This window comes from Martes martes (genome assembly GCF_963455335.1).
Source record: "Martes martes genome assembly, chromosome: 9".
NCBI lineage: Eukaryota > Metazoa > Chordata > Mammalia > Carnivora > Mustelidae > Martes > Martes martes.
In genome coordinates this window covers 117,640,731-117,668,646 of record NC_137896.1, presented here as the reverse complement: position 1 = coordinate 117,668,646, position 27,916 = coordinate 117,640,731, and the positions used below count along the sequence as shown (strand labels likewise).

The 27,916-nt window shown below is 39.8% G+C and overlaps 1 protein-coding gene across 1 annotated transcript in view; it reads left to right on the top strand.

Annotated features, from left to right (window-relative positions):
* SLC4A1AP (solute carrier family 4 member 1 adaptor protein) overlaps window positions 1-27,483 on the top strand; it is a 34,823-nt gene extending 7,340 nt beyond the window's left edge. The window contains exons 6-14 of the mRNA XM_080813325.1: window positions 11,458-11,618; window positions 12,839-12,908; window positions 13,499-13,685; window positions 16,836-16,947; window positions 18,763-19,000; window positions 20,774-20,860; window positions 22,147-22,214; window positions 23,632-23,701; window positions 25,876-27,483. Coding sequence (XP_080669451.1) covers window positions 11,458-11,618; window positions 12,839-12,908; window positions 13,499-13,685; window positions 16,836-16,947; window positions 18,763-19,000; window positions 20,774-20,860; window positions 22,147-22,214; window positions 23,632-23,701; window positions 25,876-25,925 — 1,043 coding nt within the window. The 3' untranslated portion in view covers window positions 25,926-27,483. The remainder of the gene's footprint in view (window positions 1-11,457; window positions 11,619-12,838; window positions 12,909-13,498; window positions 13,686-16,835; window positions 16,948-18,762; window positions 19,001-20,773; window positions 20,861-22,146; window positions 22,215-23,631; window positions 23,702-25,875) is intronic.
* Window positions 27,484-27,916: the final 433 nt, after the last annotated feature.

Here is a 27,916-nt window from a genome sequence, read left to right as displayed (position 1 = left end):
AGAAATGTCTGTTCATGTCTTCTGCCCATTTCTTGTTTGGATTATTTGGTCTTTGGGGGTTGAATTTGATAAGTTCTTTTTTTTTTTTTTTTTTTGAGTTTGATAAGTTCTTTATAGATTTTGGATACTAGCCCTTTATGTGATATGACACTTGCAGATATCTTCTCCCATTCTGTTGGTTGTCTTTTGGTATTGTCGACTGTTTCTTTGCTGTGCAAAAGCTTTTTTTTTTTTTTTTTGTGCAAAAGCTTTTTATCTTGAAGTCTCAATAGTTCATTTTTGCCTTTGTTTCCCTTGCCTTTGGAGACGTGTCTATCAAGAAGTTGCTGTAGCCAGGGTCACAGAAGTTGCTGCTTCTAGGATTTTGATGGATTCCTGTCTCACATTTAGGTGTTTCATCCATTTTGAGTTTATTTTTATGTATTGTGTAAGAAAATGGTCCAGTTTCATTTTCCTGCTTGTGGCTGTCCAATTTTCCGAACACCATTTGTTGAAGAGACAGTCTTTCCCACTGGATATTCTTTTTTGCTTTGTCAAAGATTACTTGACCACAGAGTCGAGGGTCCATTTTTGGGTTCTCTGTTCTGTTCCATTGATCTGTGTGTCTGTTTTTGTGCCAGTACCATACTGTCATGATGATTACAGCTCTGTAATAGAATTTGAAGTCTGGAATTGCAATGCCGCCAGCTTTGGTTTTATTTTTCAACATTCCTTTGGCTATTCGGGGTCTTTTCTGGTTTGATACAAACTTAAGGATTATTTAGTCCAGCCCTGTGAAAAAAGTTGATGGTATTTTGATAGGGGTCGCGTTGAATAGATTGCTCTAGGCAGCATAGACATTTTAACAATCCATTTGTTCTTTCAGTCCATGAGCATGGAACATTTTCCATTTCTTTGTGTCTTCCTCACTTTCTTTCATGAGTGTTCTGTAGTTTTCTGAGTGTAGCTCCTTTGCCTCCTTGGTTAGGTTTATTCCTAGGTATCTTGGGTTTTGGGTGCAATTATAAATGGAATTGACTCCTTAATTTCTCTTTCTTCTGTCTTGTTGGTGTATAGAAATCCAACTGATTTTTGTTCATTGATTTATATCCTCTGACATCGCTCAATTCCTATATGAGTTCTAGCAATTTTGGAATGCAGTCTTTTGGGTTTTCCGCATAGTGTCATGTCACCTGCAAAGAGTGAGAGTTTGACTTCTTCTTTGCTGATTTGGATGCCTTTTATTTCTTACTGTTTTCTGATTGCTGAAGCTAGGACTTCTACTACTGTGTTGAACAACAGTGGTGATAGTGTACCTCGCTGTCTTGTTTTTGACCTTAGGGGAAAAGCTCCCAGTTTTTCCCTATAGAGGATGATATGCTCTCTGGGCTTTTCATAGATGGCTTTTATGATATTGAGGTATGTTCCCTCTATCCCTACACTGTGAAGAGTTTTAATCAAGAAAGGATGCTGTACTTTGTCAAATGCTTTTTCTGCATCTATTGAGAGGATCATACAGTTCTTATCTTTTCTTTTATTAATGTAGTGTATCACATTGATTGATTTGCGGGTGTTGAACCACCTTTGCAGCCCAGGAATAAATCCCACTTGGTTGTGGTGAATAATCCTTTTAATGTACTGTTAGATGCTATTGGCTAGTATCTTGGTGAGAATTTTTACATCCATGTTCATCAGGGATATTGGTCCATAATTCTCTTTTTTGGTGGGATCTTTGTCTGGTTTTAGGAGCAAGGTAATGCTGGCCTCATAGAAACAGTTTGGAAATTTTCCTTTCATTTCTATTTTTTGAAATCACTTTAGAAGGATAAGTATTAATTCTTCTTTAAATGTTTGGTAGAATTCCCCTGGGAAGCCGTCTGGTCCTGGACTCTTACTTGTTGGGAGATTTTTGATTATGGCTTCAGTTTCCTTGCTGGTTATGGGTCTTTTCAGGTTTTTATTTCTTCCTACTTCAGTTTTGGTAGTTTATACGTCTCTAGGAATGCATCCATTTCTTCCAGATTGCCTAGTTTGTTGGCATATAGTTGTTCATAATATGTTCTTACAATTGTTCATATTTCTTCAGTGTTGGTTGTGATCTCTCTTCTTTCATTCATGATTTTATTTATTTGGGTTCTTCCTCTTTTCTTTTTGATAAGTCTGGCCACAGGTTTGTTGATCTTATTAATTCTTTTTTTTTTTTAAAGACTTTATTTATTTATTTGACAGAGAGAGATCACAAGTAGGCAGAGAGGCAGGCAGAGAGAGAGAGGGGGAAGCAGGCTCCCTGCTGAGCAGAGAGCCCGATGCGGGACTCGATCCCAGGACCCTGAGATCATGATGAGCCAAAGGCAGTGGCTTAACCCACTGAGCCACCCAGGCGCCTCTCTTTTTTAAATTTTTAAAAAATTAACATATAATGTATTATTTGCTTCAGGGATTTTAATTAATTCTTTCAGAGAACCAGCTCCTAGTTTTGTTGATCTGTTCTACTGTTCTTTTGGTTTCTGTTTTATTGATTTCTGCTCCAATCTTTATTAATTCTCCTGCTGGGTTTAGGCTTTATTTGTTCATCTGTCTCCAGCTACTTTAGGTATAAGGTTAGGTTGTATTTCTTATTTCTGGAGAAAGGCTTGTGTTGTTATATACTTTCCTCTCAGGATCACCTTTGCTGAATCCCAAAGGTTTTGAACAGTTGTGTTTTCATTTTCAATTATTTCCATGAATTTTTAAAATTCTTCTTCAGGGACACCTGGGTGGCTCAGTGGGTTAAGCCTCTGCCTTCAGCTCAGGTCATGATCTCAGGGTCCTGGGATTGAGCCCCACATCGGGCTCTCTGCTCAGCAGGGAGCCTGCTTCCCCCTCTCTCTCTGCCTGCCTCTCTGCCTACTTGTGATCTGTCTGTCAAATAAATAAATAAAATCTTTAAAAAAAAAATTCTTGTTCAATTTCCTGGTTGATCCATTCTTTCTTTAGTAGGAAGCTCTTCAGCCTCCATGTATCTGAGTTCTTTCCAGATTTCCTCTTGTGATTGAGTTCCAGTTTCTTTTTCTTTTTCTTTTTTTTTAAGATTTTATTTATTTATTTGACAGAGAGACAGAGTGAGAGAGGGAACACAAGCAGGTGGAGTGTGAGGGAGAAGCAGGCTTCCTGCCAAGCAGCGAGTCTGATGTGGGGCTTGATCCCAGGACCCTGGCATCATGACCATGACCCAGGCACCCCTAAGTTCCAGTTTCAAAGCATGGTGGTCTGAAAATATGCAGGGTTGATCCCAGTCCTTTGGTATCAGTTGAGAACTGATTTGTGACCCAGTTTGGATCTGTTTTGGAGAAAGTTCCATGTGCAACTCGAGAAGAATGTGTATTCTGTTGCTTTAAGATGGAATATTTGGAATATATCTGTAAAATACATCTGGTCCATTGTGTCATTCAAAGCCCTGTTTCCTTGTTGATCTTCTGCTTAGATGATCTGTCCATTTCAGCGAGTGGGGTGTTAAAGTCCCCTAGTATTATTGTATCATTATTGATGTTTTTATTTTTGTTAATAATTGGTTTATATAACTGACTGCTCCCATGTTTGGGGCATAAACATTTACAGTTCTTAGATCTTTTTGTTGAATGGATCCTTTAATTATGATATAGTGTCCTTCCTCATCTCCTATCAGGTCTTTGGTTTAAAGTCGGATTTTTCTGGGGCGCTTGGATGGCTCAGGCATTGGGCATCTGCCTTCGGCTCGGGTCATGATCCTGGAGTCCTGGGATCGAACTCTGTGTCGGGCTCCCTGCTAAACAGGAAGCCTGCTTCTCTCTCTCCTGCTCCCCCTGCTTGTGTTCCCTCTCTCACTGTCTCTCTCTGTCAAATAAGTATATAAATAAAAATTTTAAAATAATAATAAAGTCTAATTTGTCTGATAGAAGGATTGCCACCCCAGCATTATTTTGGTGTCCATTAGCATGATAAAATGGTTTTCCACCCCCTCACTTTATTTACTTATTTATTTTAAATATTTTATTTATTTATTTGTCATAGAGAGTGAGAGAGCACAAGCTGGGGGAGCGATAGGCAGAGGGAGAAGGAGAAGCAGCCTCTCTGCTGAGCAGGGAGCCTGATGTGGGACTTGATCCCAGAACCCTCGGATCATGATCTGAGACAAAGGTAGATGCTAAATGATTAAACCACCCAGACACCCCTCTACCCCCTCACTTTAAATCTGGAGGTGTCTTTGGGTCTAAAATGAGTCTCTTGCAGACAGCATAATGATGGGTCTTGCTTTTTTATCCAATTTGATTCCCTGTGTCTTTTGATTGGGGCATTTAGCCCATTTACATTCAGAGTAACTATTGAAAGATATGAATTTAGTGCCATTGTATTACCTGTAAAGTTACTGTTTCTGTATATTATCTCTGTTCCTTTCTGGTCTATGTTAATTCTGGGCTCTCTCTTTGCTTAAAGGGATCCCCTTTAATATTTTTTGCAGGGCTGGTTTAGTGATCACAAATTCTTTTAGTTTGTTTGTCCTGGAAGTCTTTTATCTCTCTTTCTATTTTGAATGGCATCCTAGCTAGATAAAGTATTCTTGGCTGCATATTTTTCTCATTTAACACCCTGAATATATCATGCTTATCCTTTTCTGGCCTGCCAGGTCTCTGTGGACATGTCTATTGCCAGTCTAATGTTTCTGCCCTTGTATTTTATGGACTTCTTGTCCCAAGCTGCTTTCACAATTTTCTTTGTCTCTGAGATTTGCAAGTTTCACTATTATATGTTGGGGGGTTGGCCTATAGTTTATTGATTTTGAGGGGGATTCTCTTTGCCTCCTGGGCTTGAATGCCTATTTCCCCACTTAGGGAAGTTCTCTGCTATAATTTGCTCCAGTATGCCTTCTGCCCCCCACTTCTCTTTCCTCTTCTTCTGGGATCCCAATTATTCTAATACTGTTTCACTTTATAGTATCACTTATCTCTCGAATTCTCCCTTCGTGATCCCGTAGTGGTTTATCTCTCTTTTTCTTAGTTTCTTTATTCTCCATCATTTTGTTTTCTATATCACTAATTCTCTCCTCTGCCGCATTTATCCTCTCAGTTAGAGCCTCCATTTTCAATTGCATCTCATTAATAGACTTTTTTATTTCAACTTAATTAAATTTTGGTTCTTTTATTTCTCCAGAAAGGGATTCTCTAGTGTCTTCTATGCTTTTTTTCAAGCCCAAGTGGCATCTTTATAATTGTTATTCTGAACTCTAGTTCAGACATCTTGCTTATGTCCATACTGATTAGGTCCCTGGCAGTCCATACTGCCTCTTGTTCTCTTTTTTGAGGTGAGTTTTTCCATCTTGTTATTTTGTCCAGAGAAGAATAGATGCATCAGAGAACAAAATACTAAAATGGCAACAATGACCCCAGTTAATATACACTAAACAAATCAGAAGAGGCCCGAAATAAAAAAAAGAGAGAGAGAGAGAGAATATAATCAGACAGGTGAACAAAATAGAGCAGTGCACTGAGATCCTGTGTATATTTCGATCTGTTTGTTATAAAACTAGGTCCCAAAATTGTAAAGAAAGAAAAATTTTTATATGTACAAAAATAAATACAGTGAAAGGATAGAATGTAACTGTAAAAATGGCAATTAAAAACAACAACAAAGGGGCGCCTGGGTGGCTCAGTGGGTTAAAGCCTCTGCCTTCGGCTCAGGTCATGATCTCAGGGTCCTGGGATCGAGCCCCGCTTCGGGCTCTCTGCTCAGCAGGGATCCTGCTTTCCCCCTCTCTCTCTGTCTGCCTCTCTGCCTACTTGTGATCTCTCTGTCAAATAAATAAAATCTTAAAGAAAACAACAACAACAACAACAACAAAAGAAGGAATATAAACAGGTGAACAAACAGACCAATACACTATATCCTGAGTATATTTTGGTCTGTTGGTTAGAATAAACTACATCTCAAAATTGTAAATAAAGAAAAACTTACATATATAAAAGAAATACCATGAAAGGTAGACTGTAACTGTAAAAATGGAAATTTAAAAAGATTAAAAAAAAGAGTCGATGAAATCAGAAATTGGGAAAAGAGAAAAAAATAAAATTGAAAGACTAAAGTAGCGTGGGGGAAAAAAAGCCATGTATTGTATTCCCCTAGTGCTGGAGTTTTGCAGGTTCCTATGATAAGTAAACTTGGTTTTAACCAATGTTCTTGCTGCTCTTCTTGGGGAGGGGCCTGTTGTGTTGATTCTTAATTGTCTTTGCCTTCTGGAACCTGTGTACTGCCCTTGCCAGGGGCCAGGCTAAGTAATCTGCTCCACATTGCTCCCTGTGGCTTTTGTTCCCTGAAGAATTTCCATGCCACTTTAGGATGAGAATGAAAATGGCAGCCTTCCAGTCTCTAGCCCCAGAGCTGAGAGCGTGGGGCCCCACTCCTTAGTGTGCCTTTAAGGAAAAACAGTCAGTCACTCCTGTCTCCCTGTTCTCTGTCCACACTCTGTGCTCACCCAGCTGGTGACTGACTGTTTTTGTATCAGGCATTTGACTTTGTTTCAAGTGTCCAAACCCTGAAGACTCCAGCAGTGCACAACCACTCCTCCCGAGGGAAGGGGGTGTCTCGCTGTGGTTCTGCCACTTGCTGGACCCCTGTTCTGAGCACAGTGGTCCAATTGTACTGCAGTTCACGGTTTATTGCAACCCCGAGCTAGAGCCCACTCCTGCCACACTGATTGCAGCTGGCTTCCCTGCTCCAGTGCTTGGGAACTCTGTCACGCTCAGGTACCCCCAGTCTTCCTGTGACCGTGGGGATCCTCAGACCACACTGTCCCAGCTAGGGTTCCACCCACGCTAGCCACCTGAGTGATGTCCCTCACCAGAACAGACTTCCAAAAGTTCTGATTTTGTGCTCTGCTGCTATATCACTTTCTGGTGCCAGTTTAAGGAGGCTCCCTTCCCTTGTGGTTTATCTTCTGATATATCGCCTTGGATTCACTTCACTTCTCCACACCTCCTACCTTGCAGCAAGTAGTCACTTTTCTATTTGTAGAGTTGCAGCTATTCTTTTCTTAGATCACTGGTTGAGTTCACAGGTGTTCAGAATGATTTGATAGCTGTCTAGCTGAATTACAGGAACCAGATGAAACTAAGGTCTACTCCTCCTCCGCCATCTTGGGCTATCGACCTTGAGTCATGTATTCTAAACATTATCTACTTACTGTGTTAAATTAGTGTTTAGTATTTCCATGATTGTGTTTATGCAAATATTAGTCACAACTGAGCAATTTTTTCTTTCTGTTTTTCCTAAAGTTAATAATTGTGTTTGTTCTTCATGTGTTTGGATTTTATAGCTCTGGGTCATTCTTCTCTCACCTTTCAATAGCCTTTCAGTATATTTTTCCACATGGTCAATCGCATTCAGTAATTGATCAGTTCTGACTTTTGGAAACATTTCTCCTGAAGAGCACTATTGTTTTAGGGCTTACTGCTCTCTAGACCTGCTGCAGGACTGACACCTGGGTGGCTCAGTTGGTTAAGCATCTGCCAACAGCTCGAGTCATGATCCCAGGGTCCTAGGATTGAGTCTCGCATTGGCCTCCTTCTCTCTTCCCTCCACTTCTCTCTGCCTGCCGCGCCACCTGCTTTCTCCCTGTCTCTTTCTCTGACTAATAAATAAAGTTAAAAAAAAAAAGCTGGTACAAAAGTAGAAACCATGCATGATGATAGTCTTCAGTGGATTTCACATCTTTGATTTTTCCTAGCCTACTCTCTTGTTTTGGTGGATATCCTCTAGTAGATTCCTGAGAAAGGATGTATAACAAGTAAACTTTATTAAATTCTCCATTCTGAAAATGTAATTATGCTAGCTTTACTCTTGGTTAATAGTTGGTCTAGGAGTAGAATTCTAAATTGGAAATAATTTCCTTCACAACTTTGAAGTTATTACTTTTATCACCTATATCCAGTGTTGTTCTCACAGTCCAAAACTGTTCAGAATCCTAATCAATTATATGTCACTCCCCCCACCCCCTCCACCCCAGAAGTTCATCAGAGTTTCCCTTTGTTCTCAAGGTTCTGAAACTTAACTATGATGCACCTTTCTGTTGGTCTATTTTCATTCATTTTTGTAGGTACTTATTGGGTCCTTTGGTCTGGAAAAAAATTTTTTTAAAAGATTTTATTTATCCATTTTAGAGAGAGTGAGTAGGGCAGGGCAGGAGCAGAGGGAGAGAATCCAAAGCAGGCTCTGCGCTGAGCCCAGAGCCCAACTTCGGGCTCAGTCCCACAATTCAGGAGATCATGACCTGAGTTGAAATTAAGAGCCAGAGGTTCAAGGGACTGAGCCACCCAGGTGCTCCTGATCTGGAAATCTTTTGACACTTCAGGAACATTTCTGGAATTATGCCATTAATCTTTTTATCCCTCTGTTTTCTCTTTCTCTCTGGAATTTTATTCTTTAGATAGTGAACATCTTAGACTGACTGTCTAAAGTTTCTTGTCTTTTTTTTTCTTTGTGTTTTTATCTCTATGTCTTTTTGTTCTTTCTGGGAGATTTCTGCAGCTTTATCTTTCTGTCTCTATTTTGCTATCAAGATTTTAATTTCCAAAGCTCATTTTTGTATAAAAATATACATTTTTAAAAAGATTTATTCATTAGAGAGATGTGTGCACACATGGGAGTGCAACTCGGGGGAGGGGTAGGGGATGAGGCGGGGAGAGAGAGAGAGAGAGAGAATCTCAAGCGGACTCCATGGGGGGAGGCAGAGCCTGACACAGGACTTGATTTCACCATCCTGAGATCATGACCTGAGCCAAAATCAAGAGTCAGATGCTTAACCAACTGAGCCACCCAGGTGTCCCTGAATATTCATTTTTAAAATGTAATATGCCATTGTTTCCTGGATTGTAAGTATCTCATCTCACTGCTAATCTGTGCTCTCCAGGTTGTCTTTTCTTTTTGTTTGTGTGGTCTCTATCCTGCTTGTTAGATGTGTTTCTCAGCTATGTAGTCCTTGATTGTAAGTTCTTATTTGGGGACAAAAAGGTGATTGATAGCTTGAATTATATAGGTAGGACTTACTAACTTTCCGCAACAATATGGAATGATGTTGGTGGGCCTTTTTTTGGGGGGGGGGATTCCCTTGTAAATTTCCTTGGGTTTTTCCTCTTCTGCTGGCAGGATTCCTCAGAGAATATTCTTCCAGTCTCCTGCATGAGATGTCTAGGGCTAAGTGCTGGAGGATCGCTGAGCAGATTCTCAATATTGAGATATTCACAGGACAGTACTATTTTTAGAATAGAATAATATATGCCCTCAACTCAACCAGTCAGTCCACAATGCACAGACTTCCTGTCTTACCCTTTCTAGAGATTAACTTCTGGATTCTTTCCGGGATGGGAAGGAGGTAAGTAGGCAGGGAGGAGGATCTGTTTCTCAACCAGCTTTTACTCATTTCTGCTTATTTTAGCACAACTATCCATCCCCAGTTCCAGATCCTTTTGTAGACTCTGCAGTATCATCAGACTGATTCTCTGCTTTCCTCACTGTTGGATTAGGATTTATCTTTTTTAGCTCTGCTAATTTAGTTTCAACTTGTCTGCTTTCTAATTTCCAAAAATTTGGTGTTGCTATCCCTTCTCCCATTCTCCTTTCTTTGCAGATTTAGAATTTTTATTTATTTTTTAAGTAAGTTCTATACCCAGCATTGGACTCAAACTCACAACCCTGAGATCAAGAGTTGCATGCTCTACCAGCTGAGCCAACCAGCTGCCCCAGTAGATTAGTGTTTGTATTTATTTATTTATTTTCTTTATTCATTTATTTATTTTCAGATTAATGTTTTTAAAAAGGATCTTTTCATTGTAGCTTTAGTAGGATATGGGGAAAGTGAAATTAGATATGGTCAGTGTACCATCTAACTTGGAAATTATGAAGTTTATATTAGTAAAGACTGTTTGGATTGTAAATAATGGAAACCCAATTCAGATTAGCTTAGGGAGAAGAGTTATTGGCTCCAGAACCTGAGAAGAGTAGCTTACAGGATTGAAAGAAGAAGTGCATGAACCATAACTTAAGTTCTGGTCCTATCAAGCCAGAACTCTCAGTATCACCAGGATGCCATAAAAGCTGTATGTGTGTATCTGTGTGATCTGTTTCATGAGCGCATGGTTTTATTTTGCAGATAGATTCTTACCTCGTCTGGAAAAGCTGGCTGCTTACAGAATTTATATCTTCCCTCTTTCATAATCTCATTGGAAAGAGAACCCTTTTTTCCTTTTATTTAATATAAATATGAGATTCTTACTGATTGGCTTTGGTCACTTGATTACCCCTAATCCAGATGGAATGAGGGAAGAGTTTTCTAGAAGAAAAGGGGTACTTTTACCAGAACAAGGGGAGTAAGATGGCATAGAGTAGATCAAAAATTAGTAGCTACCATAGTCCCCTCTTGATGAGCTTTCCATATTTTTCACTGTTATAAACAATGTTGCCTTGATGTATGCGGGGTAAATTCTTATAAGTGGAATTGCTAGGTCAGTTGGATTTTTATTATTGACAGATGTGAGATTGATCATCAAAAAGATTGTATCAATGTATATTCCCACCAGCTGTTTGAGAGTCCATTTCCCCATACCCTGGCCAAACTGGGCATTATTAATCTTTTCTTTTTTCTAGTCTATAGGTAAGAAGTGGTATCTCATTATTTTAATTTGTATTTTTTAATTATTAAAAAGTGTTTAACATCTTTAAAAATTTTTTTGGCCATTTATGTTTCTTTTTCTGAACTGCTTTCATTATCCTTTAAAAAATTTTTGGATTATTGGACTTTTCCTTATCTTTTTCCCTTTTTACTGATTGGTTTTTGGGAAATTCTTGCTCATTAAATAAATTAGCCCTTTGTTTTAATTCTTTTATTGTGGTAAAATATACATAATATAAAATTTACCATTGTAAGCTTAAATACATTCACATTGTTGTACAACCAGCACTACTACCCCTTCTCAAAAGTTTCTTATACCCACTGAAAGCTAACTTCTCATTCTTCCTTCCTCCATCCCCTGGTAATTACCATTCTACCTTCTGTTTCTGTGAATTGGGCTACTCCAGTTAACTCTAAGTGGAATCCTGTGTGTCTGGCTTATTTCACTTAGCATAATGTCTTCCAGGTTTAACCCTTTGTTTGTATATGTAGTTTGACAGCTTGTTGGGTCTTGCAGTAATTGATAGTGATTTTTTTTAATTTTTTAAAGATTTTGTTTATTTATTTGATAGAGGGAGAGATCACAAGCAGGCAGAAAGGCAGGCAGAGAGAGAGGGGGAAGCAGGCTCCCCGCTGAGCAGAGAGCTGGACGTGGGGCTTGATCCCAGGACCCTGAGATCATGACCTGAGCCGAAGGCAGAAGCTAATCCACTGAGCCACCCAGGCACCCCTGATAGTGATATTTTAAGCTTCTTATCTACTTGTCTCCTTTTTCTTTTTTTACCATTTATTTTATCTCCTAGTATCTCGGAAAAGGAAAGCCAAGAACTGGGAAGATGAAGACTTTTATGATAGTGATGATGACACCTTTCTTGATAGAACCGGCCTGGTTGAAAAGAAGCGTCTGAACCGAATGAAAAAAGCTGGGAAGATAGATGAGAAGCCAGAGACCTTTGAATCATTGGCAAGTTTTATTTATAGAAGTAGCTGTGGTAGTTTAATTTTTAAATAAGATAATGTATTATTCAAATTTGTTTTATAATTATAATTTTTAAACCAGTAGCATTGAAATCTGGTCTAAAGTATAAGTTTCTTGATTTATTTTATTTTATTTTTAAAGATTATTTATTTATTTATTTAACAGAGAGAGAGAGAGATCACAAGTAGAGCAGCACGCGGCGGGGCGGGAAGCCAGCTCTCTGCTGAGCAGAGAGCCTGATGTGGGGCATGATCCCAGGACCCTGAGATCATGAACTGAGCTGAAGGCAGAGGCTTAACCCACTGAGCTACCCAGGCACTCCAACTTTCTTGATTTTAAATTTGATAGTAACAACAGTATTACCCAAGTTGGAAAAAATTTGGCTTGCTGCTAGAGACTCTGTCCACCCATAGGTGGATATTGATGCATGAATGAGCGATCTTTGGATATTATGTTAAAACTACAAAAAGAAAGGAAAAAGTTCCAAATTGGGCCATTCTGAGGTGAAATCAACTTTAGACTTTTGGCAGTCAAGAATTGTGAAAGGAATTTTGAGGAGTATAGTTTGGTAATAGTCTTAAACTATATATCCTTCATGAAACCATCATAAGTTAGCCTGTGTTTTCGCTATAGTAAGTAACATTCAGAGAGCTTTAAAACATTACCCAACATCTGTTTTTTTGATTCATCAATGAAAACAAATGCCTTGAGTTCTTTCTTTTGAGTAATGTCAAGTCTGTATTCTTTTTCTTTTTTTTTTTTTTTTTTTTTTTTTTAAAGATTTTATTTATTTATTTGTCAGAGAGAGAGTACACACAAGCAGGCAGAGAGGCAGGCAGAGGCAGCGAGAGAAGCAGGCTCCCTGCTGAGCAAGGAGCCCGATGTGGGACTCGATCCCAGGACCCTGGGATCATGACCTGAGCCGAAGGCAGCGGCTTAACCAACTGAGCCACCCAGGCGTCCCAAGTCTGTATTCTATACATATATTTTGTTTAATTCTGAGTTAATTCAGAAGTTAACTCAATTCAGATTAAATAAGCACATGAAAATTGTTAACTCCATAAGATGCAGATTCAACTGGAAATTCTAAATGAATCCTCTTAAACCTTGTAACAATAATGAAAATAAGAGGAGGAAGACAGAACAGCTACCATGTTTTGAAAGAAGAAAAACATTTGCTGACCCTGTTTATTTGGGTGTTACAGGTTGCAAAGTTAAATGATGCTGAAAAGGAGCTCTCTGAAATTTCTGAGAAGCTGAAAGCCTCAAGCAAAGGTAAGTTAATGACCCATTAAATAAGTCTGTAGTAGGCATCTGCCATATGTAGTGCACTCTGCCAGCACTGAGTCTAGTTAATAAGATATACAGAACATGGAACCTTTCTAAGGTTCTAAGCATCTTAGTATTAGAAAGAACATTATAAATTATTTCATTTAAACTCTTTATGTAATAGATGAGGAAAATGAAGCCCAGTGAGGCAAAATGATGTTCCAAGGTCTTCAAGCTATAACCTGTTTTCTTATTCCCAATATGAGTAGTGTTCTCTGACCAGTTTTATGTTAGTGACTTTTTTTTTTTTAAAGATTTATTTGGTTTTTTTGAGAGCGAAAGAGTATGCAGCAGGGGAGGAGGGCAGAGGGAGGAGAGCGAGAATCCCAAGCAGACTTCCTGCTGAGTGTGGAGCCCGACACAGGGCTTGATCTCACAGCCCTGAGATCATGACCTGAGCCAAAATCAAGAGTTGGACGCTCGACTGACTGAGCCACCCAAGCGCCCCTGTTAGTGACTTTTCTCTGGAAACTTTGGGAAATATTAAAATATTTGAGGCCATTTTTCTGAACATATATTATTCCTTTCTTGGACAGCCCTGTCAGAGTCACCATCTCAGGACTCTTTAGAGGCATTTATGTCAGAAATGAAATCTGGGAGTGCATTGGATGGTGTGTCCCGGAAGAAACTTCACCTGAGAACTTTTGAACTGAGGAAAGAACAACAGAGACTTAAGGGATTGATAAAAATTGTAAAGCCAGCAGAGATTCCAGAGCTGAAAAAGTAAGTCTTAGTTATACTTGAAATTTTAAATAAGCATATTTGCATAGATAACATTTTGAATTATGTTATTTTCTTAATCATTAGAGAATAGAAATAAAATGTAAGAAACCCTTTAAAGCACAGGAGGCAGTGATTTCGTAGAGTCAGAGCCATTTCATTTGTGAAATATAGACTGCTGTATGGTTTTTAGAGAAAACTGTAGTGATTCCTGTTTCATTGGAAGGCTTTTTTTTTTTTTTAATAAGATTTTATTTATTTATCTGACAGAGAGTGAGAGAACACAAGCAGGGGGAGTGCAGAGGGAGAGGGAGGGGGAGAAGCAGGCTTCCTGCTGAGCAGGGAGCTTGATGCAGGGCTCGATCCTAGGACCCTGGGATCATGACCTGGGCCAAAAGCAGACCCTTAACTGAGTGAGCCAGCCAGGTGCCCCAAGGCTCGGAATTTTTTACTTAATCTTTTAATGCATAGTAAACTTCTTTAAAGAGGAACATGCCACAAGGCTGATTTTGGTAATATATAAAGACCTTGAATAGGTAGACCACCATCTACCAAAGAGAAAAATGGGAAAAGGGTATCAACTGACAGACCACTGAAGAAGAAATACAAATAACTCTTAAATGTATTTTAAAAAATGCTCCATCTTGCTCACAAGAGAAATATAAATATAATAATGTAATGCCATTTTTTAATCTATGATTTTAAAACCACAGATGAAAAAAATACAAGTGCAGATTGTCGTTTTTGCACCTGGTTTGTCATTCCTAAGAACCAGTCGATAACTTTAGTGTATTTAAATACCTTTTTTAAAAAATATTTTATTTATTTATTTATTTGAGAGAAAGAGAGAGAGAGAGAGAGAGGGAACACAAGCAGAGGGAGAGGGACAAGCAGGCACCTAGCTTAGCACAGGGCCCGATCATGATCTGAACTGAAATCAAGAACTGGTTTTCCAGTTGATTAAGCCACCCAAGAGCCCCTATACTTAAATACTTTTTTCTTATATACTTAAATACTTTTAAAGTGGAATTTCTTTTAAAATCGGGGAAGGCATAGTCCCCTAAAGTTGATTTTATTAGTTAACTTTGATTTTGTGAAAATTATTGGAAGAAGTTAACCTAAATCCATTTTTCTGAGTAATTTGTAAACAAGATTTTGGGAATAGTTTTTCCCAGATTTAGCTAATGTTTGTGAGTGTGTGGATGTTTGTATGGGGTGTGTGTGTGTGTGTGTGTGTAAGAGAGAGAGAGAGAGAGAGAGAGAGAGAGAATAAGATGCAGTCTTTCAATTTGGCAGTATTTTCAAATTTTGTTCTATGTGATATCAACAAATTTTGAAAATGTTGAGTAGGTTGCTGTGGAAATGAGCAACTCCTAGTGAGCACAGTTCAGGTAGGCATCTCAAAAAGTGGTATTGCCTGGGTGGGATCACTCATGTATGAAGGCAAGTAACTCACTTATGAAGTTTCTTGTTTTCTTTTGGTCTGTGCTGTCCTGTATAGCACCCGGTAGTCTCCTGTGATATTAAAATTAAATGAAATTTAAAATTCAGTTCTTCATTCAAGTTAGTCACATTTCAAGTCCTCAATAGCCACATGTGGCTAGTGGCTACTATATTGGACAGCACAGATGTAGAACATTTCCATTATTGCAGAAAGTTCTGTTTGGACGGTGCTGCTTTAAGTAGGCTTAGCATGGAGCCCAACTTGGGGCTTGAACTCACCACCCAGATATCAAGACCTCAGCTGAGATCAACACCTGAGCTGAGATCAAGAGTTGACCACTGAAACGACTGAGCGACCAGGTGCCCCATGGACAGTGCTGCTTTAGATTGTCATTAAGCATTTATGTAGCCCTTTACAAATGTGTACAAAACCTGTAATTTGATGCTGGGGTTGTTGCATAGATGAATATCTAGATATTGGGAGGCACTTTTTTTTTTATGGGGATGTAAAGGTAAAATGTTCCTGGAGCCCTTGATCATCTGTACAAAAAATCCCCAAATTACTAGCAGATTTGTTAAAAGATTGATGTGTAGTTTGGATATTCATGCAGTGATTTGTAGGTCAGTCCACAAAGGCTGTCATCCAAGTGGTATTTCATTTACTGATAGTGAGGAGGGGGGTTAGCACTCAAGTTAGACTCCTTGGCTTTTGCTCTCAGCTCTATGAATTATTTTTGGGCATTTAGAGGCAAGTTATTTAGTTTCTTTGATCTTTGCTTCCTCATCTGTAAAGTAGAAGTACTATTGATGTTGAAAGATGACATGAATAGGGGTGCCTGGGTGGCTCAGTCAGTTGGGCACCCAACTCTTGGTTTCTTGGTTTTGGCTTGGGTTATGATCTTCGGGTCATGGAATCAAGCCCCCACATTGAGCTCTGTGCTTGGCAGGGAGTCTTGGGATTAGCTCTCTCCCTCTGTCCTCCCTCCTCCCCCCACTCATGGGCTCTCTTTCTCTCTCATTAAATAATATCCTTAAAAAGGGAAAAATGACATGAATAGCACTTGACAAAGTGCTGGCCTATGTGTATTATTATTGTCATCATTGTCCTATTTCTGTTATACCTAGCAGCTATTTGTAACATTGAATTTGTGGAGAAAGGATGAAAATTCCTGAGGCATAGTTCAGGGCAAACAAATAACAGTGAGTTTTATTTTAACTCCAAATCCTTTCCCTTGGTAAGTCATCCCTGTGAGAGGGGTATGTCAGTGTCCTCTAGAGCCTCCCCTCTTGCTGTGTTTGTGTCTGCTTAGTTTTTCCTCCCTTTCCTACTTTAGATCCTGGCCTTTAGATGTGTGTACCGCTTTCTTCCTCTTCTTGAGGATTGAACTTCCAAACTTTCTACCTAACACCTTTCTCCCCTGACCCAAGCAGCTCTTGATTGTGATCCCGTCTTCTGCCTTTTCATCTCCCTGTGGTGTCTTTTCTTATCCTCCAGACCAGCCAAGCTATTTATTGGAGCTGAAAAATATCTGTGTTGCTCTTGACTTTGTCCGTGTATGCCAGAATCTTCCTGAGGCCTTTGGGGAGGGGCTGTGAAGGATAGTATTTGGCACAGGGTCTTTAAAGCCAGGCACACAGGATTCTTCTGGTGTTTTGGATAAAATCTTGGCCTCACCGGAATAGATGTGTATAATTGTTCTTTCTTCTTAGGACTGAAAGTCAGGCTACAGATGTGGAAAACAAAGCTAAAAAGCTTACATTGCCTCTCTTTGGTGCCATGAAAGGAGGAAGCAAATTCAAATTAAAAACAGGAACAGTAGGGGTAAGTCGTGGGTCGTGGTGTTAAACTTTTCGCTCTTCAGTCAGTTTGCATGTAACTAATTTGTGATGAATGTTGCATTTAAGAAATGTCTCTTTTCTGGGTGGGTGGATATTGTAACATTCGGACTCTGCTAACATTTGTTAGTCATGTAGTCCCTGCACCTGGCCCTGCCATACGGTGTTCCTAACTTCATTTAATCCCTCTAACACTTTGTGACGTGTGCAAATTACCACCTCTCGCAGGTGAGGAAACAGTGTCAGAGAGGTTAAATATGAGATCACATCATCATTGAGTGATTACTAGACTGGCAATCAAATCCAGGTCCTCTGTTTCTTGAGTTTTGTGATCTTTCTACTGTCCTCTAGCACTTCACTGGTGAATGTGTTTCCTTTGTGTACATCCCTCTTTACAGATTCAGCTTTTAAAAGGTCTCATCACCTAAAGAGCAGAACCTTGTATGTGAGTGTGTGAGGGCTGCCCTAACCAAACACCACAGACTGGGTGGTTTAAATGACAGAAATTTATTTTTCTAACAATTCTGGAGCCTGGGTCCAAGATCGGCATGCCTTGGTTTCCCCTGAGGTGTCTTTCCTTGGCTTGGAGATGACTGCCCTCTTCCTGCATCTTCCTGTGGTCTTCCCTTTGTGCACTTGCACTCATGGGGTCACCCTTACCAGAACGCCAGTCATCTTGGGTTAGGGCCCCAGTCTAACTGCTTTCTTTTAACTTGCCCCTTTAAAAATTTTATCTATAAATATGTTTACATTCTGAGGTACTGGGGGTTAGGACTTCAACATACGAATTTTGTGGGGACAGAATTCAGTCCCCAGGACCTTGAATTAGGGCAAACTGCCCTCTGGTGGCAGAAGCCTGAAGTCTCGGGTTCACCTGAGAGGCAGGCTTTTCTGTGAGGGTGAGGGGAGAGGAGGTGCTTATGTTTAGTTAGAGGATAAACTCTTTACTAAAGAAGCTCTCTAAAGAGGTTCACTGAATTCAATCCTATATTTAAAAAATGATATGCCCAACATATACTTTGGTATCTCTCCATTCCTTAAGCTTCAATCAACCTTTTCTTTTTCTAATAATTTTATTAAAAGGTTTTGATTAGAAAATTTGGCTTTATTCTTCAAGAAATGTCTTCGGGGGGCTCCTGGGTGGTACATTCGGTTGAGCATCCAACTCTTGGTTTCACCTCAGGTCATGATCTCAGGGTTGTGAGATCGAGCCCCAGGTCAGGCTCCTAGCTCAGTGCAGAGTCTGCCTGAGATTCTCTCCCTCTCCCTTCACCCCTCCCCCTGCTCGCTCTCTTTCTGTCTCTCTCTCTTTCTCTAAAATAAATAAATAAATCTTAAAAAAAGAAATGTCTTCAAGATCTATTTTACTGATTTACATGTCTCATTTCTTTGTAATTGTGTTAAATCTAAAATGGAAAAGCTGCACAAATGATCTGTTTCTTAGAAATGTGTGTCTGATTTACTCCTGGAAGAATTTGTAATGAATTAAGATCCTTTAACACCATGAGGGGTGACAGAACAGGATTCCTGCAGCTGGCACCTGCAATAAATGTTAGTTCCTACAAGCTGTTTCAAGTGTCCCATACTTAATATTCTTTTGACTCTAGAAACTAATAAAGGTATGTGTTAAGCGTCCATAGATGGGCAAAATCTCATGTGCAAGTCCTCTCTCCAGCAGAATTCTGCAGGGCTCATCAGCCTAGAGAGGTTAGACGTTTTACATATTTAGCTTAATCTCCTTGAAGAGATTTGTCTCTGTCATTATGTAGCACTATTTGTTCATGATTTGTTTCTTTCATAGAAGTTACCCCCTAAGCGTCCAGAACTCCCTCCAGCTCTATTGAGAATGAAGGATGAGCCCGAAGTAGAAGAGGAGGAGGAAGAGGAAGAGGACGAGGAGGGAGAAAAGGAGGGAGATGAAAGGGGGAAAACGGAGGCTGGAAGCAGTAGGCTGCAGCACGAGACAGAGCCAGAAGATGCAGTGCAGGAAGTGAGGCCTCCCACTGACTTCACCTGTTCTAAAGAGACAAAAGCCCATGGTAATATTTTTCTCCTTCTTCCCGTGCTGTTCAGTGGGGCGTTTGCATTGATTGTGCTTAGGTTTGGAAAGCAAAGCCAGTTCTTGCTTGTGTATTTTGACTTTGTGGCACTTTATGGTATGGGATGCAGCTGACTCTGGAAACATACTTTTTTGGTCTTTCTTTGACTGTTCGTCATTATTTATCCTCATTGCAAAGCAAGAGCAGGCATTTCCAGTCTATTCCAGAATTATGGAACATTGAAAGCTGTGGAATCTGAAACCACAGCTGCTGTGGAACAGCCCAGAGCTGCTACCATTGTGTGATTGGTGGGCAGTAGAAGAGGGTGCATGATGGGGCCTGATCATGTAGTCTCAGGGTAAACCTCCCCTTGGTCATTATTTTCCCCCTCCCTAAAACAGAGGCTAAGCATCACACTTCTTAGGAAGCATAGCGCCTTATTCATCTTTTTGTCCATGGTACCTAGCGGAAAACCTGGCACACCGTACTCACCCACCTCAGCCAAGATTTGACGGCAAATGACAACAGAGGGAAGTGATTGGTTTGTAAATATGTTTTCTTCTGATTATGAGGAAGGTGTATTCATTTTAGAAACTTTGGCTTACACCTCTAAGTCCACAGAAGAAAAGGGAAATCTCCTGCAGCCTCACCCCCAGAGATCATTGTTCATCTTTTCAGTATCTTGTCCCTTGTCAACTGCAGGAGTTACTTCCTGCAGGGTGGCCAACCTGTCTGGCACTGTTAAGACTTCACAGAAAATAGAGCACATGAGGAAAAACAGAACAAAAACCGACATGAAATATGCATGGGAATGCATGCATGTTGCTTCCAAAACAAACCCGGCTTGTCTTCATAAAGGCCAGGCCTGGTATGGAGGCCTTCTCTTGAATCATTCTTAGTTGTTTGAGAAAGAAAAGTTTCTGTTTTTTCATCTGTGAAGAGCTCTTTTGTTTTTGCATGCTCCTTTGTTTAGTTACTGACAAAATGCTTAGCCTTTTCAAACGAAGTACTGACACATACTTTTTTTGTGAGTCCAGTCTCTGATCCATACATTGTGAGGGTGGCATATAAACAGATTAGCAGGAGGCCGAGCAATAAGGATTGTATTTTTTTTTGTTCAGGGACCACAAGAAATATGTGTGTGTATAAAAATAGCAGATTTTAAAATTTGGTAAAGACACATTAATGAGTAAATCTGCAGTTGATTATGGATTACTCTAGGCCTCTTTTTCTTTTTTCAGTGTTAGGATCGTGTTGTATATGCTGTTTTATAACCTATTTTTTTCTGTGTCTTAAAATACTCTTTTAAACTGTGGAGTCAAATGAGGAGCACAGTGGTCCATCACATGCTGGTGCCGTGATTTATGTAATCACCCCCTATTGTTAGACCTGAACATAATTTATTATTTTTGCTATCCTAAACATATTGTATATATAATAAATCTTGGTACTCATCTCTGATTATTTTCTTTGAATATGTTCCTGGAAATAGAATTTCTAGGCCAAGGAATATGTACATTTTTAAGGCTTTTGGTAAGTAGTGCTGAAAAGTTTTAACTCAGAGTTGGCCAGTTTTTAAAGTGGAAAATTGATTTCTCTGTTAAACATATGGAGGCACATTTTTTTGAAAATCTAATTAAGGTTATTGAAGCTAATGATAGCAAAGCTGGATGATTATGTATTTATGTAGCTTTTCTTGCTTTTGTTTTTGTTTTCTTGGTTCCCCACTATGAATTAAATAATAACAATATGCTCTGGTTCTGCATTTTATAGAAAACATGTCTCAACTCAGCCAAGTGGAACAGAATAACGATTATCAAGAGATTAGAGAAACAGCTGCATCATGTGAGGAACCCTCAGGCAAGTAGTGCAGCCAGCTCCATTGCTGCTCTGCATACAAGCAAGCAGCTGGTGTCAGAGAGGAGGGGTTGGCAGCTGAGCTGAGGCAGCATAGAGAATGGCCTTTCAGACACTGGGGAGGTGCTATGCCAGGACCCTGGACAGAACTGGAATATATGAGAGGTTATGTTTGGTGCCATCCCATTTGCCTTTCTTAATTCCTTTTCTGCCTCCTGGGGTTCCGTCTCCCTGATCTGCAAAATTCCTACTGCTTTCGTGCTTCCCTCTGCCCGTGCAAAGCCCTCCGCAGCTTTTCATCTCCCAGAGATGAATCTGCCTATCATGGGAGCAGTTCCAAAACTATTAAGATAAATTGGTTGAAAGATTGGCCTTTCAAAGGCCTGGTTTGGGGGCACCTTGGCAGCTTAGTTGGTTGAATGTCTGACTCTTGGTTTCAGCTCAGGTCATGATCGCATGGGTTGTGGGTTCGAGCCCTCCATCAGGCTCTGCGCTCAGCACAGAGTCCATTGGAGATTATCTCTCTCTGTCCCTCCCCTCACTCATGTGCACTCTCAAATAAAAACCTTTATTTATTTATTTATTTAAAGATTTTATTTATTTCTTTGACAGAGAGAGAGCACAAGTAGGCAGAGAGAGAGCGAGAATCAGGCTCTCTGCTGAGCCGAGAGTAGGATACAGGGCTTGATCTGAGGACTTTGGGCCAAAGGCAGACACTTAACTGACTAAACCACCCAGGTGCCCCAATAAATAACCTTCAGAAAGAAAAAGGGACTGTTTTTCTACTGTTTGAACTGTAACAGTTGAACTGTAGAATGGTAAAATCAGCCCCATTTTTCTTTCCCTTTTCAAATGGTGTGATTATATTCAAGCTTGTAGAACAGCCTTAGGATTGAAAACTAGAGTTATTAGCAGAGAGAAAATTCTCTTAAGATAGTCTTATAGTAGAAGGAATTTATTTTTTAAAGATTTTATTATTTATTTATTTGACAGAGAGAGAAATCACAAGTAGAGAGGCAGGCAGAGAGAGAAGGAGAAGCAGGCTCCCTGCTGAGCAGAAAGCCCAAGGTGGGCCTCGATCCCAGGACCCTGAGATCCTGACCTGGGTGGGAGGCAGAGGCTTAACCCACTGAGCCACCCAGGCATCCCTATAATAGAAGGAATTTTTGAGAATTTGATGGTTACATGTTTTTTTCCATTTTTATAATGATCTCTTAGGAGGAATTTTTTTTCTGTTTTACTTATTCTGAAATAGCTAGTGCCTCTTGCTTTTCTTTTTCTCAAATTAGCATCAAAGAATGAATATCAGAAAAACAGAGATGAATTGAAGAAGAAGAAAGCTCCCGGTCCAGGCAAAGTAAGTACTTTAGCCGTAATCTTCACCTCTCTAGAATTAGAAACGAATCCCTTTGTCATGGACCACACTTAGAAGAGTGAATTTTTAGGGATTGTCTTAGCAGAATTCCCAATTGCCTAATACTCCCTCTTTTAAAAGTCTGGGCTCTCTTTTATTTCTGAATTTTTATGTTTTCAATTCTCTATTCTTGTCTCCGTCCACACTGTTCCCTATAACTCTGCATATACCTCTTTGATTAATTTGTGAATCTTTGTTCATATCCTTTTATGCCATACAAAGACATTTGAATAATATATTCTTATTTGACTATTTTTATTACACAGAAGATAGAATATAATGTTCCGCATTCTACGTCAGGATTTATTATTTTTAACCTATTGTGGAAATCACTGTGTATCAGTTTACCAAGAGCTTCCTACTGTATGGCTGTACTGAACTTAGCCAGTTCCCTACAGGTGGACACTTGGGTTGTTTCTAATCTTTTACTATAACAGTGCTATAATGAATAATCTTGCATATGCATAATTTTATGTGGATATAGTAAGTTCCCCGAAGTGGGATTGCTAGATTGTGTCAGGAGGTCCCCAGGACCCTCAGGCTAGGTCATTCACAGGAGGCCTCACAGGACTCAGCCTGTGGTTGTACTCATAGCTATGATTTACTAGAGTAAAGGATACCAAGTACAGTCAGCAAAGGGAAAAGGCACAAGGGGCAAAGTCTGAGGAAACCAGGCATAAGCTTCCAAGAGTCCTTTTCTTCTGGAGTCACACAAGATGTGTTTAATTGCCCTGGCAATGAGTTGTGACATCTTATGAAATGTTGCTAATTAGCGGGGCTCCTTAGACACTCAGTGCCCAGGATTTTTATTGGGGACTGATCACATAGGCACCTTCTGCCTGTCATGCCCTCAAATTCTGTTCTCCCAGAAGAAAAATCGATGTTTAGCACGAACCATATTGTTTTTATAGACAGTTTAGGCACAGTGAACCACTTTTATCAGGGTAGTAGGAACCTTCCTGAAATCCAGGTCCCCAGATACCAGGCGAGGGGCCAGCCTTAAAACAGGCCTTTCAAAGGATAGTCAGGCTTGCCCTGTTAACTCTTTTCTGCACCTAGATCAAAAGACAAATGACAAATTTCCCTCTGTGTGGGTTATACCATTAGAACTCATGCCTCCGTTAACAGTCCCTTTTAGAAAACGTCACTTCACTCTCACTGGCTAAAAATCAGCTTGTTGAGGCTTTATGGGAAAAAGTCAAGGTTCAGAGAGAGTGTGTTTCACCATTTTTTGGTTACTTATGTCAAGGTAATTAATGGAAGCTTTTCCCTCTTAGTTTTTATTTGCTGACAGGTATAGGGACAATAATTCTTAGAGTTAAAATTCTTTTGAGTAAAATAACCTATCTTTCCTTTGTAGCTTCCAGCAACACTTTCCTCCAAATATCCAGAAGATGACCCAGACTACTGTGTGTGGGTCCCACCTGAAGGTAGATTGTTTTTATTACTTTTCTTCTCTTCTAAGACTTATTTATTTATATTTCTGAATAGGTAATGTAGGTTTAAGGTTCAGAATAAAGGTTTTAGAAGAGTATATGGTGGGATAGGGCACCTGGATAGTGTTCAACCCTTGATTTCGGCTCAGGTTGTGATCTTAGAGTCGTGAAATCGAGTCCCGTGTTGGGCTCCTCACTCAGTGCAAAGTCTGTTTGGGATTCTCTCTCCTTCTGCCCCTTCCACTGATTTACTTGGCGTGCTCTCTTTCTTTCTCTAAAATAAATAGGGGCGCCTAGGTGGCTTAGTTGGCTGAGCATCACGTCATGATCTCAAGATCCTGGGATCAAGCCCCACGTCTGGCTCCCTGCTCAGCAGGGAGTCTGCTTCTCCCTCTCCCCCTACTGCTTCCCCTGCTCATGCTCTCTCCCTCTCTGTCTCTCTCTCAAATAAATAAGTAGTCTTTTTAAAAAAAGTTAAAAAAAAAGCATGTAGTGGGAATGTTCTCCCTTCTAGGGAAACAGAGTAAAAGATCTAAAGAGACATATCAATCAAATACAATTTGTAGGTTCTGCTTGAATCCTTATTTGAACAAACTATTTAAAAAATTATACACTAGTTAGATAATTTTGAACACTAGCCAGATATGTGATGATACTAGGAAATTATTAATTATTTTAAAATGTGGATGATGTTATATTTTTTAGAAAAAGTCCTTATCTTCTAGGACTGTGTACAGAAGTGTTCACAGACAGAATATCTGGGATGTGCCTTAAGATAATCCTGTAGAAGTAGAGGATGAGGGAGCATGGAGGGGGTAATGTCACATATTATTGTTGTAGCTGGGTGATGAGTATATGGAGATTTATTACATCTTTTTTTTAACTTCTGCATGTCTTTTACATTTTCTTTAAAGGTATTAAAACAACTACTACTGGCTCTGCCTTAGCTACTTGGTGTTTTCCTCTAAAGCCAGCCAAATATCACCTTCTTGCGACTTCTTATATATGTCACATAAAATGCTTTTGTGAGCAATTAAATACATAATATTTCACCATTGTTTTTATACAAATAGAAGCATATTCTTTTTTTTTTTTTTTTAAGATTTTATTTATTTATTTGGCAGAAATCACAAGTAGGCAGAGAGAGAGAGAAGCAGGCTCCCTGCCGAGCAGAGAGCCCGATGCGGGGCTCGATCCCAGGACCCTGAGATCATGACCTGAGCCGAAGGCAGAGGCTCAACCCTTTGAGCCACCCAGGTGCCCCTAGAAGCATATTCTATATCTTGCTGTTTCATACTTAACACTATATGGAGATCCTCCCATAGCTATTTATAGATTCCTTCCTTCCTTCCCTCCCTCCCTCCTGTCCTTCCTTGTAGCATAGTTCTTTCTTATGGTACAGATAATACCTTTACTTATTTATTCCTTCAGTGTTCCTTCAATGAATATTTGCTGTATTTCTAGTTCCTTCATGAATATTTGCTGTATTTCCAGTTTTGCCATCACAGACAACTCTGCATGGAGGAGAGGGGTTTGGGGGCTGGGGTAACTGGGTGATAGACATTAAGGAGGGCATGTGATGTAACGAGCATGGGGTATTATATAAGACTGATGAATCACTGACCTCTACCTCTGAAACTAATAATACACTGTATGTTAATTAATTGAATTTAAAAAAAATTCTGCAATGAGCAACCTCTAACATAATACTTTTACAAGTATAGAGGTGCATATGTAGAAAAAAATCATAAAAGTTAACATGCTGGGTCAAAGGCTGTAAACATTTTTAAGACATTGTAAATTGCATTCTGTCGAGAGGATACAGCTTATGGTCATACTTACACTCTTAAGGCAATATATGAGATGCTTGTTTCCCATGTGCTCATCACAAGTTGCTTTTTCTATGGATCAGGTTTCTAATATATTCGTAGTTAATAGAAATTTTAGAAATTTTGTTACTAGAAATGTTTGGTTTTTATTGGCTAATAAATAATAAGGGTAGAAATGAAAAGAGGACCATATTTTGAAATCGTATGCAAAAAGGCAGAGTTCTAGAATAGAAGAAACTCTTTTGTCTGTTTTACTTTTTAACCCACTGATATCTGGGTATCTTTTCCCTCCCAACTTTAGGAAATTGAATGCGTTTCTTTCTTTATACTCTGATCTAGGACAAAGTGGAGATGGCAGGACCCATCTGAATGACAAGTACGGCTATTGACTGCTTCAGAATCCTAAAGGAAGACCTTGTGGACCATGTGACATGGGATATGTAGGGTCCTATATCAAGTTGAATGTCCAGAGAAGGAGTTCAGGTGATCTTTTGCAAAATCTGGTGACTGGCCTTTTCTTTCATGGCTCCCTAAATTTATCTACTCATCTGATTCTCTTGAATTTGGCATTTATGTTTTAAAGTGTTTGTGTATGTATGTAAAAAGAAACCATACAGTTTGAGAATGGGTAAAGTGAGAGACATGACCCTATTAAAAGAGAAGGTAAAGATGTCTCATGTTTGCTTAAGGCCACGATGTCTTTCATTAAGTTTTAGGAACTGTGCTTCTCCTGAGCAATAGGGTGATTCTGGCAGTTAGACTCTAGACTTCACTGATTTGGCCTTCTCAAATAAGTGGTGAAATATGAGGTCACGCCACAGTGTGACTCTGGGTGTCCCTTGTCATTCCTGGAACTAAAAGTAGATACAGAATGGGGCTTCCTACTCCCTCCTACTATAACCTTGTGCCAGGTTTGAGAACAGACCCTCATTTATCAGGACACAGGTCAGGATCATAGTATACCTTGTGTGCTCAGGCATCAGTCCTGATAAAAACTCAGTCCTTTCAATGTCCTGGACTCTGACCAGTCAGATTAGTCACCCCTTGTCCTGTGGAAAGGTACAAATAGGGTCATAGAATGAAAAGCTGGAAGTGTTTTGTCCAGTGTGGAGCTTCTCACTTCTGCGGAGAGGAGACTATAAAAGGTTTTCCTCTCTGGAAACACAAAAAATGCGAGAAGTTGTCTTATATTCCCCAGTGCACCCTCTTCCCCCGCAAACATTAATGGACGCCTCACTCCACAGGGAATGAAGGCCTAAGAGTAGAAGCAAGGTGGCGAGTTTGTGGATTAGGCTGGAGGTAGACCCAATGAGCAGGCAAGAGAAACGCTGTGGCCTAGCAAGAGAGTGGATGAGGGTGATGTTTTCCTTTTTTTATATACGGTATATATATATATTTTTTTTTCTTCATTTTATAGTACGCATGAAGTAGGCAGGGAGCAGTAATGAGTAACTTCAGTTACCCAGACAGATGTGGGAAGTCTGGTCTGCTGAAAGCAATGCCCTTCATTTCTCAAAAAACAATACCAATATTGGCATTATGAGAAACTACTATTTTGAGCTTCATTTAGACCAACGGGGAAGAACTTGATGTTAGAAGTGACAGGAATCTGGGGGCAGAGTGACCTTGCTATCTTGGATTGAAACAGTAAGCAAAGGTCCAAGCCATGTCAGTGGTCTTCAAAGGTAGAACTCTTTATTCAAACAAAATCATATGTGGGATCCTTAGGTCTGAACAGGTAAAAATATATCTACTGTGGTTTAAATGTGGGCACAGAAATGGGCTCTATAGATACATCCCTGCATGCATCCTCTCCATCTCCCCTCATGGCATTCCTTAGGAATCCTAATTTAGGAAGGCAGATTTCTAAGTGTTCTGGAGACCCCCCTGAAAGCAAATAGGACTCCTTATGACAAAATAAAATAGAAGTATGTCACTTGTACAATTAACATCAGTGGTTGGTGGCCTTGATTGAAAAGATGTGTGCCGGAATCTTAGCTCCCTTTACCAAATAGGAGACTTTGGGGACATGACTTAAATCTCCTGAGCCTCAATTCTGTCATGTGTGAAGCAGGGGCAGTAATGCTTCCTGCTCTTTAAACCTCAGATTTGTTCTAAGGATCGAATGAGATAGTGTAGAGCGGTGTGCTGTATAGGGCTTTGTAGGCATTAGTAGTTGTCCCTACAAACAGGAGACAAATCCTGACCTGTGGGGCTGCCCCTCATGCGTGAGGGAGGAGATGGGATGAAATCAGTGGTTCTCAACTGTGGCTACCTATTAGAAACACCTATGGAAATTTGTTAAGTTTTTCATTTTAATGCTTAGATCCCACCTTAAATCTCTTTAATCGGAATCTCTGATGTGATCCCTTTTAAGAGG